Genomic DNA, 18,707 nt, shown 5'->3' with positions numbered 1-18,707 from the left:
CGTGTCCCCCATCGTGATGTTGCTGAAATATTGCTAAAAGTGGCGTAAAACTAAATTCATTCAATCTTTGCATTACCAGATAACATGAGTTCACGTATGTCGTGCGTACTGTTTTGAACATTGGTCAATAATATAGGTCCTGTTGAGGAAACATGTCTGTCACATTGGGTATTCTTTTCTTTTTGAGGGTGGAATCTCCAACATTCGTCATGTTCTTCTTCTCATTGTCCGCCTGGGATGTAAAGGGAGTTCAACTCACTACTGTAAGGTGGAGCTAGATCAGGCAGGGACTTGAACACTGAGATAAGGATCTTGAACATTAACTCCTTGTCGAATCCGAGTTCCTTTACGTTGCTCTCGTGTTCCTGAACTTGTAGTCAGGTTGCTACAGGGTTCATGTTATTGAACGACAGTGCACAAAGTATTTAGTTGTCCTCAGTTCCAAATCAAAACAAATGACGGACGTCAGTAAATATTTTATACGAATTAAAAGTTCTCTTGATAAAATTGACATAGGCAGAACAGTATAGCATGTAAGTAGCTTTCATCTCTCAAAAATTCTAAAAGCGTAATAGTAAAATTCGTATAGCCTCAATTGATGTTGTGCTTGTTATGCAGTCCAAATTCAATGGAAATATAATATAAAAAGAGGTATTATGGCAATAAAAATAACATTGGTAATTTCCACAGCAGTTTTGTCCCCCAGTCATAATATTGCAACAAACACACCTACTGAATCGTAACAGAAATAATGCAATACAAATACAACGCCGTTCTACAATGTCCACAAACTCTGACACATGGCAAACTCCCTCAAAGGAGAAAGGAAGCTTGACCATAGAGGGTCTTTGGTCATTAAAGTATAACTGCTAAATGTACAGTTAAACACATCGTTCGTGAAGAGTGTGAGAAACCCATGCCCGCCGTCAAATCCCATCACCCACAACCAGCTCGGAATGATGTATCAGCAATAATGTTTTCATTCCCTTGATGTCCACATCACATTCAAGCTCCAGTGCATTAGGCGTTTGTTTTAGTTCTTCATTGTATAAAATAGTGAACGGACTGTGATCCGTGTACACATGTATACAGATGCAAGTATGCAGGTAGATTATTGCAAACGTAGCCAATAAAGCAAGAGGTCTTTTTCAATTGTGGAATAATTTCCTGTATTAACAGAAGGCTTTGTGTAAATGTAATGTAATATAAAGTTAGTGTGTCCATCTGTCATTGTAGAATTCATTTGAATTTATGTAAAAGGACATAAGGCCTTTAAAACAGAAATTAAGAAGTATGTGTATATATGTATGTATAAAATCAGGCCTAAATAGGAGGAATATGTTCACGTTACATAGACAACACATACACATTTCCTTCCTTGAAAATTACAACTAGAAAATAGCATGGCGTCGATAGTCTGTAAAAACAGACTAAAGTGAAATCAGACTTACAAAGTATATGCTCACAGTACAGTGAATTAAATCAGATTATTATCATCTGCAAATGTCACTTTCTCATGTATAAAATGTCAAGTCGAAAACACAGCCAGCTCGTTCTGAGTCAGATAAGGACTGCATGCATTCCGCACCTGATACACATCACGACTGCCTCACTTCTGGAAACATGTGGCTCTCAATAAGCAGAGTGTGGCTAAGCGTGACAGTCTTGGTTTATATGTTAAGCCTTGTCAGTGGTCAATATCAAGTGACCATCTTTCCGGACTTCGTCATCAAAGGAGGAAGGAAGATGTTTGATCCTGATTGCTGGAATGGCCATATGGGGTTGGATAATCCCAACTGCATCCAGGACGTGAAGAAAACCGGCACCAGGTGTGGCCGCTGGAACAAAGGCGATACACTCGATGGTGCCTTTGAGAAGGTAATTGATCATCTTAAGTAATCCCGGTAAGACCATACATATTTACCTTTCAACCGAACACCTGATGTTATCACTAGTGTTGAGTGACCCATTCACATTCTTCCAAAGGAATATTTTCAAGACTGCTTCTTCTTTACATCAGTCACTAACCGGATATTAGTTTTCAAAGTTGAACCACCTCAAGGTTGGGGTTGACACAGACGTTAGTTAAACCGTAACAACTGCTAACCTCTCTACTTTATACGGGGCGGTGGGGTAGCATAGTGGTTAAAGCGCCCGCTCGTCACGCTGAAGACCCAGGTTCGATTCCCCACATGGGTACAATGTGTGAAGCCCATTTCTGGTGTTCCACGTCGTGATATTGCGGGAATGTTGCTAAAGGTGCCGTAAAACCAAACTCATTCACTCACTCTACTTTATACATGCAACGAGTTCATGTTTCTATGTAAGTCTTTTTCTGTGCCAGTCTTAAAAAGAAAGCAATTGATAGTAATTTGGCTATATCATATAACAAGAACAATTCATTATATCACTTAAGTGTTATTAAATCCAAGCAGAGATTCTGCAAATAGAGGTGGATTCGGACGGACCCTTGGGAGAGATATCATGATGGATATTCAAGGTCAGAGTAATGCATATCTTTATGGCATTTTAAAAGACTGAGGCAGTGTTCAACACAACCGTTAACAGTGCAAAAATTACCATTTTCTCTTAATATCTTACCAATAGAATAGATAAACCAAAAAATGGACACGACAATATCCCTGGACCTGCCAATCATAATGTGCAACAGTATTAAGCATAATTGAATGTAAATGTCTTGTGGTCGGGGTAGATTATCGTCCACGTAAAATACCGACGTGCAACAGAAACTTTATCTTCTTTGAAATTGAATGTATTCAAAAGCAACAACAACGAAGTAAAACGTAAACGGTTTACTCATTTACACTTGTGTTAAACTCAAAATTTCGATCTCAAAACACATTATGCAGCCGTAACATATGAAAATGCATACATGGGTATACTCTGTCTATCGAGTTAATTCCACAAATGTTCTATAGGTGACAAGTCAGGGGAGCGAGCTGGCCATGGCAAAGCGTTGACGTTGTTAGTGTTCAGAAAGTTCTGTACAACCCTAGCAACGTGTGGGCTAGCATTGTCGTGATGGAACACGACTCCCTGTGGCTCTTGCTGTATAAATGCCAGAACCGTGGGCCTCAGCACCTCATCGAAATACCGTTGAGCAGTCAGATTACCGTTGACGACAACACGGTCAGTCCTCTAATCACCACATATACCACCACAGACCATGATGCTAACGCCACCATACGGCTCTGACTCTGTACACACCAACGAGCTGTTCTTTCACCTCTCCTCCTATACACTTTAACTCTGCCGTCGGGCCTCAATAGACAGAATCTGCTTTCGTCAGAAAACAGTACCCTAACAGCTGCCAACGTCTGACCTGTCTGGCCCAGCGTAGTCTCAACTGGCCATATCTGTCCGTTAGCGGCGTACCCCAGTATGGTCGATAGCATCTGATACTAATGGCACGAAGTCTTCATGCTACTGTCCATCAAATTATGGGGCGACCTAGTGCCGTTGCTGAAGATGCAATCACCGTCAGGAATTGGTTCCGCAAGTGCAACGTTCTCAGATGCAGGTCTTCCGCTGTTATTGTTACCCAGGGTCTGCCCGTTCGTGGCCTGTCCGATGTCTGACCAGTTAGACTGAAGCATTGGCAAAGGTCCCTGACAGTAACTAAGGAGCAATCAAACGTTGCAGCAACCTGACCAGTTGTAGCCCCAAACTGTAGCATTCCTATAGCCCTCTCTCTTTTTGCTGAACTTACACATAGCATTTCTTGTGTGGTTTTCTGTAATGTCACGTGCCCAGCTGTCCCAAGCTATGATTTTATACCCTTTCCGCACGTGCATTTTGCCTTTATTGCACAACACGTAATTTTCGCAAATCTTCCTAGATGACTTTTGGTACGTTTGGTCGCACTCGTTCCCAAAAGACAAACCCCTGTTTTATATGGTGCCGATAAGTACACACGCACCTGATTATTTCCAATTATGTCAAAAAAATGTCAAATTTGGTAAGACAAAGTTTCTTTTGCACGTCAGTATATTTCCTAGATACATACACTTTATATGTTTATAAGTATTATGACTTCATTTATTGGATAATTGTTTTTTCAAGTTGTCCAAACGGGACATGTAACACACAGTTTTCCACGTTTAGCTTGAATCAGGTGAATTGGCATTGACTTCTAAATAACAATCAAGCACAAAAGTAACATAAATCGTGAACACAACATCGAAAGATCTGGACATAAACTGTTAGTAATACAATATGTGTTGCCCTACTACCCAAAACTGAATCAACACTATGGTTAAATCTAAGATGCTTCGGTGAAAGATCAAAGGCGCCGACAATACTTTATCAGACCATATTGTGCACTTTTTACATTACGTCACAATGTATTGGCGTCACTACGACATTCTAGCCTGCCCCCTTGTAATCGAACCATTTTACATTACGTCAGAATGTAAGCGACGTCACGATCCATGTCAGTTGTCATCGCCTCGTACGGCCTCCTACAGTAAACTACTCCGTTGCATCCCAATTTTTTGGATTGCAGTTGCTTCACGGAGCTAACATCACTGGTGGAAACATTACGTTTATGTTTTACGACGGTTAAAATGTCTCAATTCGACTCACAAGTTTTTAGCGACACGGTAACGTTCACAATGTTTACATTCCCAATCGTGGAATGTCGCATGACTACTCAGCTTCATCTTGATGTACTGATCTAAACTTACGTTGGTAGTAGAAATGGGAAGTTCATATTGCCCCATCTGGTTTACGTTAATCACAGATGTAATTAAAATAATAATTAGAGAAGACATTTAATCCGAATGTTAACCGACATCAAACTATTATCATTTCTTTTTTATGGTAACTTTCGTCTTAACGTAGGGGGTCAAACACATCAATAGAACCGCGCGCCAGTTAGCCCTGTGAAAGATTCTTAATTTAGGTCACCGACACCGTCGTTTGTTTTCTACCTTCAATTAATCGTAATTGCCCTTAGAAAGTATTAAATTTGGCATCATAGAAAAGAAGACAGTTCGCTCTACCATCATGTATAGTGTAATAAAGAACACTTTCGCCCTGAATTATTATAACGTTAAAGCACTCGGACGCAATAGTTCAGGGCGAAAGTGAGCTTTATTACACTATACATGGTGGTAGAACGAACAGTATTTCTTAATTAAATGCATCACTCTGACTCTTTGAAGCTGAAACCTGGCCACACTGGATGAACACATCTCAACACAAAGGTAAATTCCCTAACAACGTGGATACTGCTGCTGATATGGCTGCCATGGTGCTCAAGGCCGTCCATGATGGAACCAAGGGAGACGAGCCACGATATTTTGAACCTGTTAATGAAGTCGACATCATGTTGGAGTACAACCTTAACTGGACACAAATTACTGCCTACCACAAGTCCGTCAATGAAAAGTCAAGGTTACATTAACACATGTGAAAGTTGGAGGTCCGACATATTCTGTTTACATATCGTCGATGGAGAAACAAGACTTCAAGGCCTGGAGAAATATCATGGAGTTTATGGACATGGCGCTCAAGCACCTTGACTTCATCTCATTCCACCCTTTTAGTAATATGATAATCACAGGAGAATCACATTACTTCAAGGGTCCCACTGAAGCCCGTTTTGTCGGGATAATAGATCTAATTGAAAGTTATGCTCATTTGAAAACTGGTAAGGATTTTCCCATCATCATCTCAGACTATGGTTTGGCCCGAATATCAGGAGTCAACATGCAGAAAGCTAACCCACTGATCGATTATGGATATGTCTACCTGCAGAATGCAGAACTCTTTACCATGCTGAATCACCGTGGTGTTGTCGACAGAGCTGTGGTTTTCCTGGTTGGGCATAGCAATGCTTTTGGACAAAGCAGCATTAATTACAGTCTCCTCGACAAAAACAACCACGAGAGGACCCCAGTTGAGGCGTTCCATTTCTGGCAGATGCTTTCAAATCGAATGACGTATCTCAGAACAGATAGTCAGTACCATGCAGCTGAGAGAGTCGTGGCATCTCACGCTTTGGTGGATCAAACTTCTAAAACTGTGGTACTACTCCTGCATAACTTTGACAAGAAACAGACAAAGGTCAAGGTCCAGTTTAGTCATGGATGGATGAATCCGTCCACAGCAATCATGTCTTGTGTCCACTTGAACGCCAAAAAGGTTACCGTACGAGACAAGGAATCAACGGTTCATCTCAACAACGGCGTCATCACTCTTCCCACTGAGGCAAGCTGCTATGTCAAGTTCTGCCTTCAACTTTGCTCACAGCAAGACCATCACAGAAACTGTTCACTATGGGCCAGATGTTGCTAAACCAATACACCAAAACGTTGTCACCACAAACATTAATCTTAGCCATGTGAGCAATGTCCAGTACGCGTATCTACGAGTATGCGTCAGCCTCAGTGACAAGACCGGTAATCCTAAACCAACATCAGTGAAGCTAAATGGCAAATCCCTCACTTCGTATTACTACCTTCATCAGCAAAACGAGAGAAATTACGAAACAACATGGATGACGATGCAATATCTAGTTCCGGGCTCATACTTCAAGCAGAACCAAAATGAAGTTAAGCTCCATTTTGCCAAAACAGGAGGGCGAGTGATAAGTGTCGTTGCTGTTGTGGGAAGTTTCTAAACAAGCACTTCTTACTTGTACATTTGCGTACATAAAGACTGCAATGCACTGTACAGTGTCTGTTTCAGTTTGTTTTTGTGTCACAGCAATCAACGGAGTTACAAATCTTCCAGATTTACTATAAGCCTATGATTTAGGTGGTGTTTTCCGTGTTCAACACCAGGAACATGTCTACCCATTCCCTGATTTCCTGATAACACAATCAATGCAACCTTCATACTGAAAGTTCCATTGGTATTTGGTGAAGCATGCTTTAGCATAGTGATGTAATAAGACCAAGTCAGCGAGTCTCACCTCCCTATCCCGTTGATCGGCTCTTATGACAAGCATGGGTTGCTGAAGATCAATTCTAACAAACATTGTCACTAAGGTGACATAATCCCCCGCCCGCAAATTATCAAATCAAACTTAAAAAGTAATGAAAGTGAAGGTCGTAATTTAAGATGAAGTTAAATGTCAACAAAAACATGACCAGTCAACCTCTCTTGATATTTTGCTCTGTAGTTGTTCAAACGCACAAATATTTTCAATACTCACTTTCACCTTGACAAGAATGTCTTAGTGTATGAAATATGCAAAAATAGTAATAAAGAAATTGCTTATTGAAAAACATTCAAGAGAATTCTTGAAAGTCTGTGAAGAAAATCCAGTGAACTGTTCTTGAGATATCTCGCTGACAATCTTAACATGCATTTTAACATGCTGAAATCTTCAAAGTGTCGTCGTGACCTTGACAATTATGTGAAGTTAACCAAAATCGACTGAAACTTGCACCTTTCCCTGATGAAGCTTGGTGTTAAATTTGTAGAAAGCCCAGAGAATGGTTCTTGAGATATCTTGCTGAAAATCTTTACATGCAGGTTAACATGCTGAAATCTTGAAAGTGTCGCTGTGACCTTGAAAATTAAGTGAAGGTCACCAAAATCAACTGGGCCCTGCGCCTTTCCTAGATAAGGCTTGCTGTTGAATATGAAGAAAATCCAGTGAACGATTCGTGAGATATCTTGCTGACAAGGGTAAAACGTTAAAGTCCCCTTGTGACCTTGAAATGAAGGTCAAGGTCACCCATCCTGACTGGGGACTTTCTTTTACTGTGATGAACCTAGGTACTAAATATGAAAAGAATCCAATCAACGGTTCTTAAGATATGTCAATTCGGACGTACGGGCGGACGGACGGAGATTAATACTATATGCCCCGCCTCACGCTAAGCGCACGGCGGGGGGATAATAATTACCCCAACCTCATCATTGAAGTGTGATAGGTATCAGCGAAGAAGCAAAGCAAGGCAACGTAATAAGATCTTTGGGTATTACACTATGGCTTCCTTTGAAGAGTGCGTTTATTCCTACACCTAACGAAACGATCACTAAGCGTGTGATATTGATGTCAGCTATGGAATCAAATTTGAGTGAGTATTTTTACTTCCCTTAATTGCTAACCCTTACCTAAACATTATCTTTAATATTTCTTGCCTGGGATTGACGGGTTGGGGTCATTCAAAATTGTCTTTGTCTTTGTCTCGTTTCCATCCACCCTGAACAAGGCACAAATTTCATGGCACCGTCGTAGGGCCAAATATGGGGTTTTCTTGGTTGCATTGCTACAAATCAGATGATGGTGCACTTGTGTACAAATTCTGCATTCGAAAAAGTCACCATCTTCTATATAAATAGTATGCACTATTTCTGCTCGATTGTGATGGGGCTGTAATCAGTGTCGTTTGTCAATCCAAAATGCCAAACTATACTAGCCACATAAAGAAACTGTGCACACAGACAATTCCTTCAGAATTGGAATACAACACAGAAAAGACGACATGATGTAGACAATTTATAAGCTGAAGTATCGGGCCTCAACAACATGTCAAAAGAACATGAACAATATCCTTAACGATGACGTCAGAAGTTCAAAATTGAGTCGGGGGTCACACGTCGAAGTCACAAAGTCAATAACGGGTATGACCATCATGCGCGTGAAGCACAGCAGTGCATCGACGACGCATAGGGGCTACCAAATAAAGGCCTGGGGAATGGTTTGGGACGTGGTCACTGCCGTCTGGAACCTGTGTCTGATATGAGTCACCCAAATCCATCTGTCCTGTCTTGGCGTCGTTACGTGGGTGGGAGGCGACGTCACTACTGTTTCCCTAACGCCTGACCAATGCAGATATCGTGTTACGATGGCATTGGAAATGTGCTGCCACCTGTTGTTGGCTCATGCCTGCTCGAACCATTCCAATGGCTTCATGACGTTGAGCACATGTTAGTCTTAGCGTGATGTGCATGTTACTTTTCATGTGAATTTGTGAACGTTTGAATGACCAAAGATCAAGCTTTCGACAGTGACATCAATTTCTGAGTTTCACATGTTGTGTGCAGCTGCACAGGCTGCACGTGCAGTAACACATTGCAAGTCCATAGGCCACCATCATTGACGTCACGTCGCCTGGCACCTGCATGAGCGTTTGATTGTCTCCAATACTTGCAATGTTCACAAATTTATTTATGCATAAAGATGCTGTCTGCCTATCTATATATTTTCTGTGTGCATCGTTTCTTTATGTGGCCAGTATAGTTCCGCAAGTGAAAGTGGGGTTTAAAGTCAGCTATCTCTGTTGACACGGAAAGAGACGATTCGACGAGTTCCGTGATGTTGAATTTCGTGCACCTGAACTTGTAGGCAGGTTGATGCAGTGTTGCTGTGATTTGACGACAGTGCATAAAGTATTTAGTGGTCCCCAGTTTCCAATGAAAGCAAATGACGGACGTCGGTAAGTATTTTATGCGAATTAAAAGTGCTATTGATAAAACTGGCAGTCGCAGAGCAGTTAATAACATGTACACAACTTTCACCTCTCAAAAATTCTAAAAGTGTAATAGCAAAATTTTGATAGTAACTTGTCGTTTCTAATTAGGCCGTTATGCTTGTCAGTGTATAATTGGTATAGATTTGTACCACATTATTTTCAACCATGCATTTCGGTTGAAAGAGTTAAATATGTGTCGCTTTCCAACCTCTCTGCAGTGAATAATGCTTGATGTTGCCTAAAACATAAACTTGACTATGTTACAAAACGTTTTCGGGGATGATGAGGTAGTGTAGTGGTTAATAAGTTCGCTTGTCATGCTAAAGACCCGGGTTCGATTCCCCACATGGGTACAATATGTGAAGTTCACTTCTGGTGTCCCCTGCCGTGATATTGATGGAATGTTTCTAAAGTCGGCGTCAAAACTAAACTCAGTCGCTGCGAGTCGTTTCCCAATCTCAAACTTACATTTAACTGGAAATGTGTCTATAAAAGAAGTCGGTATGAAACGACCATCAGCAAAGAGATGTGACATAATCAACAACTCCATGACTAAATAATTAAGTAACAAAGTAGGGAAACCTAAACTTTCAGTTTGGATAGGAGGTAGAAACGAAGTTCAAACCTTTCAAAGACATCTTATGAACGCACCACCATTTCTTTTTACCACCACTCCTAAACACAACGCATGGGATGCACGTGCACAAAGCAGTAGCCGCATACACGTGCATGGGGTGTCATTCTTGATTTTGAAAGTTTTCAAGAAGGTCCATCAATCACTTTTAGACTATTAATTGTGACAATCATCTTGCATCACACAGTTGTTAGTGTTTGTTTTTAGTCTGGATTTTTTTTCTTTGTTTGGAAATGAAAATCGTACACATGCAAATTTAACGTCATACACAATCATCTTCTAAGAGCGATTACTGTACAAATATCTATGATCATAAGGAAGTGCAAGCGGTGATACACTCTCTAAACATTCATTATTACCATGCAAACATTAATTGACTCCGATATATCTCAAATTTTTCCATCGTAAAAATAGTCCTAATATAGCAACACGCATTCCTACTGAATCTTAACAGATATAATGCAATACACATACAACACCGTTCTACAATGTCCACAAACTCTGACACATGGCTACTCTCCCTCAAAGGAGAAAGGAAGCTTGACTATAGAAAGTCTTTGCTCATTAAAGGATAACTGCTAAAAGTAGAGTTAAAAAACATTGCACGAGAATAGTATGAACAGACCATGCCTGCAGTCAGATCCCATCACCCTAACCAAAACGGAATGATGTATCTGCATTAATATTTTCATTGACTAACTATGCTTCATGTCCAAATCAAATTTAACCCATTCAACACCGTAGGCTGGAAAACCGGCCAAGACGTCACGAGTACACAGACACCGAAGGCCGGTTTACCGGCCAGGCAGTAGGCCCATCAGATTGACATATAATTTTAGGAACCTACCTAACATATGATTCATTTATTAAATCTATCACTTTTCACAATGTCTGAAAACACTTACTTCATTCAAATGACCATATATACTCAGCAGCAAAACAAACGTCAGTACGAAAACAAAAATAGATAGGCACTGTAATCAAATCATTACAGAAATTGACATGATAAACGGATCAAACAATTTTTGGGTGTACAATATCTTGACAAATCAATGAATAAATCAGCACAATTTCAGGCACCCGTGAAGAGCCACCTCCTCGTGGTGGGTGCTGGGTAACGCTAAGCGCTCTTCAACCCCCCGAGTGGACCCGGGGGCATAGTGGTCCACAGCAACCCATTGTTGGTCTTTAGACCAAATTGGGCGACCCGTTTGTCCCTGGGGATCGCCCCTGTGTCGGTGGAGGAAGGGATTCTGGTGGTTAAGAGCATAGGAGCCAGGAATAGTGTTCCTATTGCCCAACACACCACTTCGGCCCTAACTTCACCTAGACGGGTGGTTGAATGGGCCCGGTTCAATCAATCGGCTGTTCACGCCAAGCCTTGTGCATGGATTGTATATATATGTCATTGCACAACTTTGATTTGGAATTGTTTTAATTTTGGTCTTGGCCCACTTGTTCATCCAAACAAGTTTACTTGATTTTGAAATCTGATCTTAATAAAATTTGCCTAGAGTCTTCATGCCCAGACGGCGGTGGCTCATGGGCCAATCAGGTGGAAGAATTAATCTATTACTTTTTCTGCTGGAGTATATCATCCGGGTATAAATAAAGCTGTATTTTACAGATTCCGTTAATCTTTAACAAATTGCATTAATTGTTTGTTTTTTTACATTTTGTGTTAGGTGTTTACACATTGCGTTAAAGACATTTTTTAAAAATTTAGCGTTGTTTTTTTATTTTCTACATATTGTCTTGATTTTACATATTGGGGTTGTACAGGGCCAAGTCAGGCTGAACACAGAGCTTTACTTACAACAACATGCGCACTTATAATACTCCGCTTTGAGACTCTGTAGGGTGGTATTTAGGTATTCTATTAATACTAACAAAGTTCAAGATAGATCTCTGAAGTTGAAGTTATTTTTGAAAGCCCTGGCTAAGAGGGACCAAACACTTGTGAAATAAAGACTATGCTGGGAATGTGGAAAGAGAGCTTTAGTTTAAGCAAATAAATCACTTTGAGACTCTTTCAAGTGATATTTAGGTAGAACACAACTTAGGCTAGATATGTGATTTTTATGTTTACACAATGTCATTTTCAATATCGCTCTAAATTAGCCAAATTAAGTCAAAGTTAGTTGAAGTTTGTGTCATGATACTTATAAACATACTTTGATTTATTTACAACCTCCAAAACATGAATTCTGAGCGAAACTAAATATTCTCGCCCATAGGCCACTGTTCGAGTGAATATAAATTTTGAGTTTTCGGAAACATTTTTATAAACATACCTTCATTCATTTATAACCTCAAAAAACATGAAACATTTTTTCATCCTTATCATATATTCATGACAGCTGCATGTTTAATTTTGTCAAATCCCTTGTCAGAAAGTGGCCACAGTGCGGAGAGTTTCTGGACTTTTGGGTGTCCAGAATTAAATTGTGACGTGTTCATTAGATAACGACAAAGGGCATTTAGCAACATACATCACCAACACTATACGACCTCTGTTGTTCTTTCCCAGCTAAGAAACACCTTTTCACGTCAAGTGATCACGTCCAACAAGCCGTCGATTCACGTCACGTTCATTTTTTTTGTTACTAACGGAAAAAGTAACTGTCATAACATAAAATTGCATAAAATAAAAGTTATTTTGAAAAGTTATAAAATAACCCTAAATAAACATGTAGGAAAGAATTTTGCATGAAATTTGATGTAATATATCGCGTGCATTTTATGCACACTGAACTTACTTACTTTTTGCATGCTTTTCGAAACCTGAAGTTAACACACCTGATATATAAAATTGAAGAACGATTGATTATTCTCTAGCCCCTGAATGTCGTGGACAACACGTTAATTTCAACCTAAACTGCGGGTACGTCATGCGTCAGAAAATCAGCGTCTCCGCGCAGTGGGTATGCAGGAGACTGAAATGGCCCTAATGAAGTGGCCAGACATTTTGGTGTCCATCGAAACACGATCTCGTCTCTGTGGCGACGTTTTCAACATAATTGGAACAGGAGAGGTTTGCCTCTGACCGGCCGCCCACGCGCTAAACAACCACTTTCGGCTAACCCCTCAAAGGAATCGATTCTAGACTGCCATGTTGACTGCTCGGACCATTGCTGCCTTACGTCCAATCAGTTCCAGAACTGTACGGAACCGACTGAGGGGAAGGTTTTGCTCCAACGTCACTGACAGGCACGTCTTGCCTGGTGCGGACAGCATCTACGGTACAGGAGAAAAGATTGGGATGGTGTTATATTCACCGAGGAGTCGAGACTGGGCATAGACGGCGAGGTGAACGGTGTGCTGACGTGTGCGTTATTCAAAACGTCGACAGTTTGGTGGCGAAGCGTTATGGTATTGGGGAGGCATCACATCTCATGCTTGGACACAACTTGTCATTGTCAATGGCAGTCTGGCAGATCTGTGATACATGGATGAAAGTATTTGCTCCTCATGTGCAGCTGTTCTTTCAAGAACAGAGAAGTAATTTCACGCTTCAGCAAGATAATACCCGTCCGCATATCGCTCGTGCTGTGACAGATTTCCTGAGACAACAGAACGTTACGGTACTTCCCTGGCCAGCTGTTTCTTTGGACCTGTCCCTTAACGAGCACGCTTGGGATGGAATGAAGAGGTGTTTACGTCAAACCCAGAATGAACCATTTGCATTAACTGAAATGGGACAAGAATTGGTTCAGACGTGGAACAACATTCCTCAAGCTTTCTTCAACCACTTAGTGTCGTCTAAGCGTTGTCACTGTCAAGCCTGCATCAACACCAGTGGTAGACACACACACGATAGTGAATTTGTGAACTAACTTTGGCACCACATCCCTTCAAGGGTGTGTCACGATGCCTCGTCTCAAATCATACAGATTTCGATCTTATCCTGTCAACAGTAAAACAATGATTAGGAAAACACCACAAATCATGCCATTATCCTTTGGATTAAAAAATGGCATAATATCAAATAAAGCACAGTTACTTTATTTCAGTAGTATATTTTGATGTCAGTATGAATAGAATGTATATCGTACAAACGTATATCAACGTAGGGATGCAGACAATGTTTTAAGGAACAGCATGACAGCTTGCCCTGTTTCAATTTTCATGTTGTAGGTTGACTTTATTACACAAGGTTAATCTTAGAATCAGGATTATAGGAAATACATAAACTTTGATCTGCCCAATGTTCTGTGTAATACTGTATTGCTTTTACGGGCTTAAGACCAGTCAATATTCATTATAGCTTTACCCGTGACAATCAGGGTTAGAATTGGTCTTCAGTATCCCATGCTTGTCGTAAGAGGCGACAAACGGGATCGGGTGGTCAGGTTCGCTGACTTGGTTGACACATGCCATCGTATCCCAATGCTCATGCTGTTGATCACTGGATTGTCTGGTCCAGACTCGATTATTCACATACCGCGGCAACCATACAGCTGGAATATTGCTGAATACGGTGTTAAAAAAACACAAACTAAGTGAACCAAATCATTATAGCTATAGTGCTCTTTCTTGATGTTATATGTGTGTCGTCAAATTTCTTTGTTCCCTGTTTTTATGCCATGTCCACTGTTGACTTAAGCTTCCATCACATGCCTGCCGGAAAAGGACGTGCCCTTCTATTGCAATACAGTCCCCAAATTCTGTGTGGATGGAACGTCCGTCATATTTCCAGGCCTGATGGCCACCTTCCCCGTGACATCGAGCCAGTTGCACCTCCTTCGAATATCCAGAATCCATGCAGTGGATGCTGTGCCGTATCTCTCCCAGCTCACTCATGTCCCAGACCTGGCCTTCTCCGTTGTCATGACAAGGCAGCATCTCCAGCGCCACATCATAAGAATAGTCTCTGGCATCCACACACATTGACGGTTGTAAGGCGGAACGTATGTCGCCGTTGTACACTCCATCGCCCACGATGTACAGTTCTGGATGGACATTGTTCAAGTACCATCGAAATGACTTGCAATCCAAATCCTCCCGAAGTCTCTTTCTTTCAGAAACGTCTCCTATATCAACCAACTGACCGTCGGAGTTCATGGTGAATTTCTTATAATCGTCCAGCCATACATTACCAACTCGCCCTGTGTTACGGTGATAAGAGTAGTAACTCTTCACATTCCCATAATGATAATTTGAATGAGTACGAAACACATGCCCGACATGGGAACAAGGTATCAGTTCAATACGACCTCCACACATCCATACTTTCAAGCTCAGCTCTGTGTTCTCCCCACCCCATATCAAAAGTTCCGGGTCGTACTTTCCAAGTCTTTCAAACCACGATTTGCTTATCGTAAACATCCCACCCGCCATTGCAGGTGTGTGAATTGGATCAATCAGTGACTTAACTCGCTGTTTTTCTCTCTTAGGAACGTATGCCCAGTCATACGATAACAACGGGAAAGTCAGTATGGCTACGTGTATAGGATTTGAGTTTTCAATTCCGAAATTTTCACTGTTTATTGTCTCTGTGACCGGAACAGCCACTATCTTGGGATCGGTGGCAACCCTTGCCAGAAGAGGTTCCAGCCATCTCTGGAAACATTCACAATGACTATCTAGAAACGTCACAGTAGACGAAGCCGCAGCATCAAATCCAATTACCCTTGCCTTCATGAGCCCGATTCTAGTTTTGCTCCTTATAAGTCTGACTTTAGGAAAGTCAGCCAAGTATTCCTCCAGGGGTCTTTTGAGGTGTTCCCTCTCTGAAGCATCATCGACGAGGAGCACCTCCTTCAATAAACTTGCAGGTGTGTTGTCAAGGACGCTGTGAACAGACCTGAGCAACGTTGACCACGTCTCGTTCATGAATATGATAACAACGCTTGTCTGAGGTAGTGCTGGAATATTATACATTTCATTTTGGCACTCGTCGGGTTTAGGAAAAGGCGTTCGTCTCCGGAGAGGAATGAGATTACTCACGTATTCCCGGAAGCCATTCTCTTTTTCGCTCAAGTCATATTTCAGTCTTTCCTCTGCGGGTAACTTCTGTTTGTCTATGAGAACAGGTTGTCCCTTGTCCCCTGGACGAGTCAAGTTGAACAGGGTTTTCACGAGTGTCACGTCGGGCATGTCAGGTACAGATAACAACCTTGACGACACTGCATCTCCACGAAGGTTAGCCATTGTGTCACGTTTTCTAAAGACACTTGATGTTTGTCCACGGTAATTAAAAAACAGCATCAATGCTATGACAGAAAGGAACACGCTCCATGCTAGTTTCCTCCTTCTTGTCCTCAGCTTCAGATACAACATATCTCTCTCAAATAAAGCCAGCCAAATGGCGTTGTGCTTGTATTTATGACACGTATTTGGAACCATAAAAGAGTGCACGTGTCACTTATCTTATTGCTCCGTAATAACTAAGCAATGAAAGCAATAAAATCATCAAATCTATACGCGCCTGTTATTGATGGATAAGAAACCACGAAAGATGATCAACATGTTTTATTGATCTTGTACAATATGTCGGTTTATGGGTTTAGGCACCATGACGTACAACAAAGGCCACACGTGGCACTGAGGCGGAAAGATATCTCAAAGTACCTTTGTGCTGTAACAAGTAGTCTGTTCCGCAAACATATGATAAGTTATTTAATCACACACACACACACACACACACACATATATATAGATATATTCTATTATTTTATTCCTGTAGACATAGTACATGTTCTTCTTCTTACCATATGTCCTACAGGACATAAATACTTAAATAAATAAATAGTCATTCTTTCACACTTTCATACCCATGCATTCCAGCCTACACCTAAAGGTAAACAAGTCCACATATAAAATATTAATAATCTTAACTCGGTGCCCTTGGTATGGTACCTCCTGATCACTTGGCGCAGATCAGGAGAGTGCCCAGGTTCTCCACCGTCAGCACAGCCTTTCTGACACTCTGGGCAATACATGCTCGTCTCCCCGTGACGATCTGGGTTAGAATTGGTCTTCAGTAACCCATGCTCGTCTCCCCGTGAAGATCTGGGTTAGAATTGGTCTTCAGTATCCCATGCTCATCTCCCCGTGACGATCTGGGTTAGAATTGGTCTTCAGTATCATTTACAACTGACAATATATTTAATTTATTTATAATTGACAATTTTTTTTCCCTGTTTCCCCTGTTACAATAAAAGGCAATAGAGGCAGGGGACTATCGGGTCTTTTGCAAGTAAAACAAAGCACAAAACAACAACAACACAAGACTCCACAACACATTCACTCACCAATCACACTTACAAGTTTAAAACAATTACAGTTAGTTTGAGTTTAACTAAGAGTAGTTTTTAATACCTTACATGTATATATGAAGAATTTAACTAACAACAATATTAATATTAAATCAAACACATCATCAGTATGTACATATGTTCTCATTCCAAACACAGTAAGTTGCAGGTCCAATTTCATGTTGTGAACATGTTGACATTTATTATTCGATATTGACAATATTGATATGTTACTCAGAAGGAAATATGTGACACAATCTGGTGTGGTATTGTTGATTGCATATGGATTAGACGCCAGATGTCGTGTATCAAAGCTGGGAACTAGTGATTCTGTTTGCATAATTAAACTGTCCGTGTCAGCCTAACCTCGGAATCAAGATAATGTAATGGTTTAAGGTGGAAACTCAATGTTAATTGTCAATAATAGCCGAACAGGTGTCGTCATATGCATAAAGAAGGTACCATGTTATAAACATGGTGTTTAACGTTCTCACATTGCTGAATGCGGTGTTTAACAACTGTCATTACAGAAAATGCTGCGTACAACGTGAAATATGTAATCCTAAACTACCCGGGCCCATATTTTCATGTTAGTTCCAATGTTATAACACATGTCGTTGTCCTTTTTTGGGAGAAAGGAGCCAAGTTGGGCCAATCATGAAAAATATTTACTTTTTCGCTATGGCTACAGTTTTGTTTGGATAAGCCAAGAGGTTGGGGATCCAGATTTTGTTTATGTCTTTGCTCCAAACCTGTTTTAATAAAGAACACTTTCTTGTGCTCGATAGTTCATGTCCGACTGAAGTACCTGTCATTCAGAGAGATGTAGTTATACCGTTGCCAATGGTAACGTGCGATGCTTCCGGATCAATAGATATCGACCTGCCACGAATGACAGCCTTGACTATCAACGCATGGAGAAAGCGCCTCGGGTATGTATGTTATCGTAGCTATTCTACACCTATGCCTAGCTGGTACCACAAATCCTTTGCCATGTAAGGTATAACGACGGCAGTGCGGGTCGTTTGCGTGTATATTTGTTGCAACAGCTATAGAATTATCATTGCGGCGTTTATTAACGTAGGGTGGACCTGCCTATGTAGTGGTCTCGACACGCTATATGGTCAATCAAATTAAAACGAGTTTTACATAAACGAATGCTCGATAAATGGAATCATATTGCAACGTGGGGCTATTGTCTGTGAAATCTATACAAAACATAGAAATATATGTTGGTTGGTTGTGATTCAAATCTATGTTAAAATTATTGACTATTTTACACAGATGCCCGATGGTATAAACTCATACAAATTGTACAGATAGTTTCGTCCAAAATCCCATGCAAAGAACGTGATGTGA

General features: G+C 40.9%; 1 protein-coding gene across 1 annotated transcript; it reads right to left on the bottom strand.

Annotated features, from left to right (window-relative positions):
* Nucleotides 1-14,631: 14,631 nt before the first annotated feature.
* On the bottom strand, nt 14,632-16,242 carry LOC124273997 (polypeptide N-acetylgalactosaminyltransferase 5-like). The gene has a single exon (XM_046709330.1). The coding sequence runs from the start codon at nt 16,240-16,242 to the stop codon at nt 14,632-14,634; it is 1,611 nt and encodes a 536-aa protein (XP_046565286.1).
* Nucleotides 16,243-18,707: the final 2,465 nt, after the last annotated feature.

The sequence above is a fragment of the Haliotis rubra genome, unplaced genomic scaffold, assembly GCF_003918875.1.
Source record: "Haliotis rubra isolate DU_JTF1 unplaced genomic scaffold, ASM391887v1 Scf187, whole genome shotgun sequence".
Classification (NCBI taxonomy): Eukaryota; Metazoa; Mollusca; class Gastropoda; order Lepetellida; family Haliotidae; genus Haliotis; species Haliotis rubra.
Note: the sequence above shows the minus strand (reverse complement) of the source record. Positions and strands in the feature narration are given on the sequence as shown.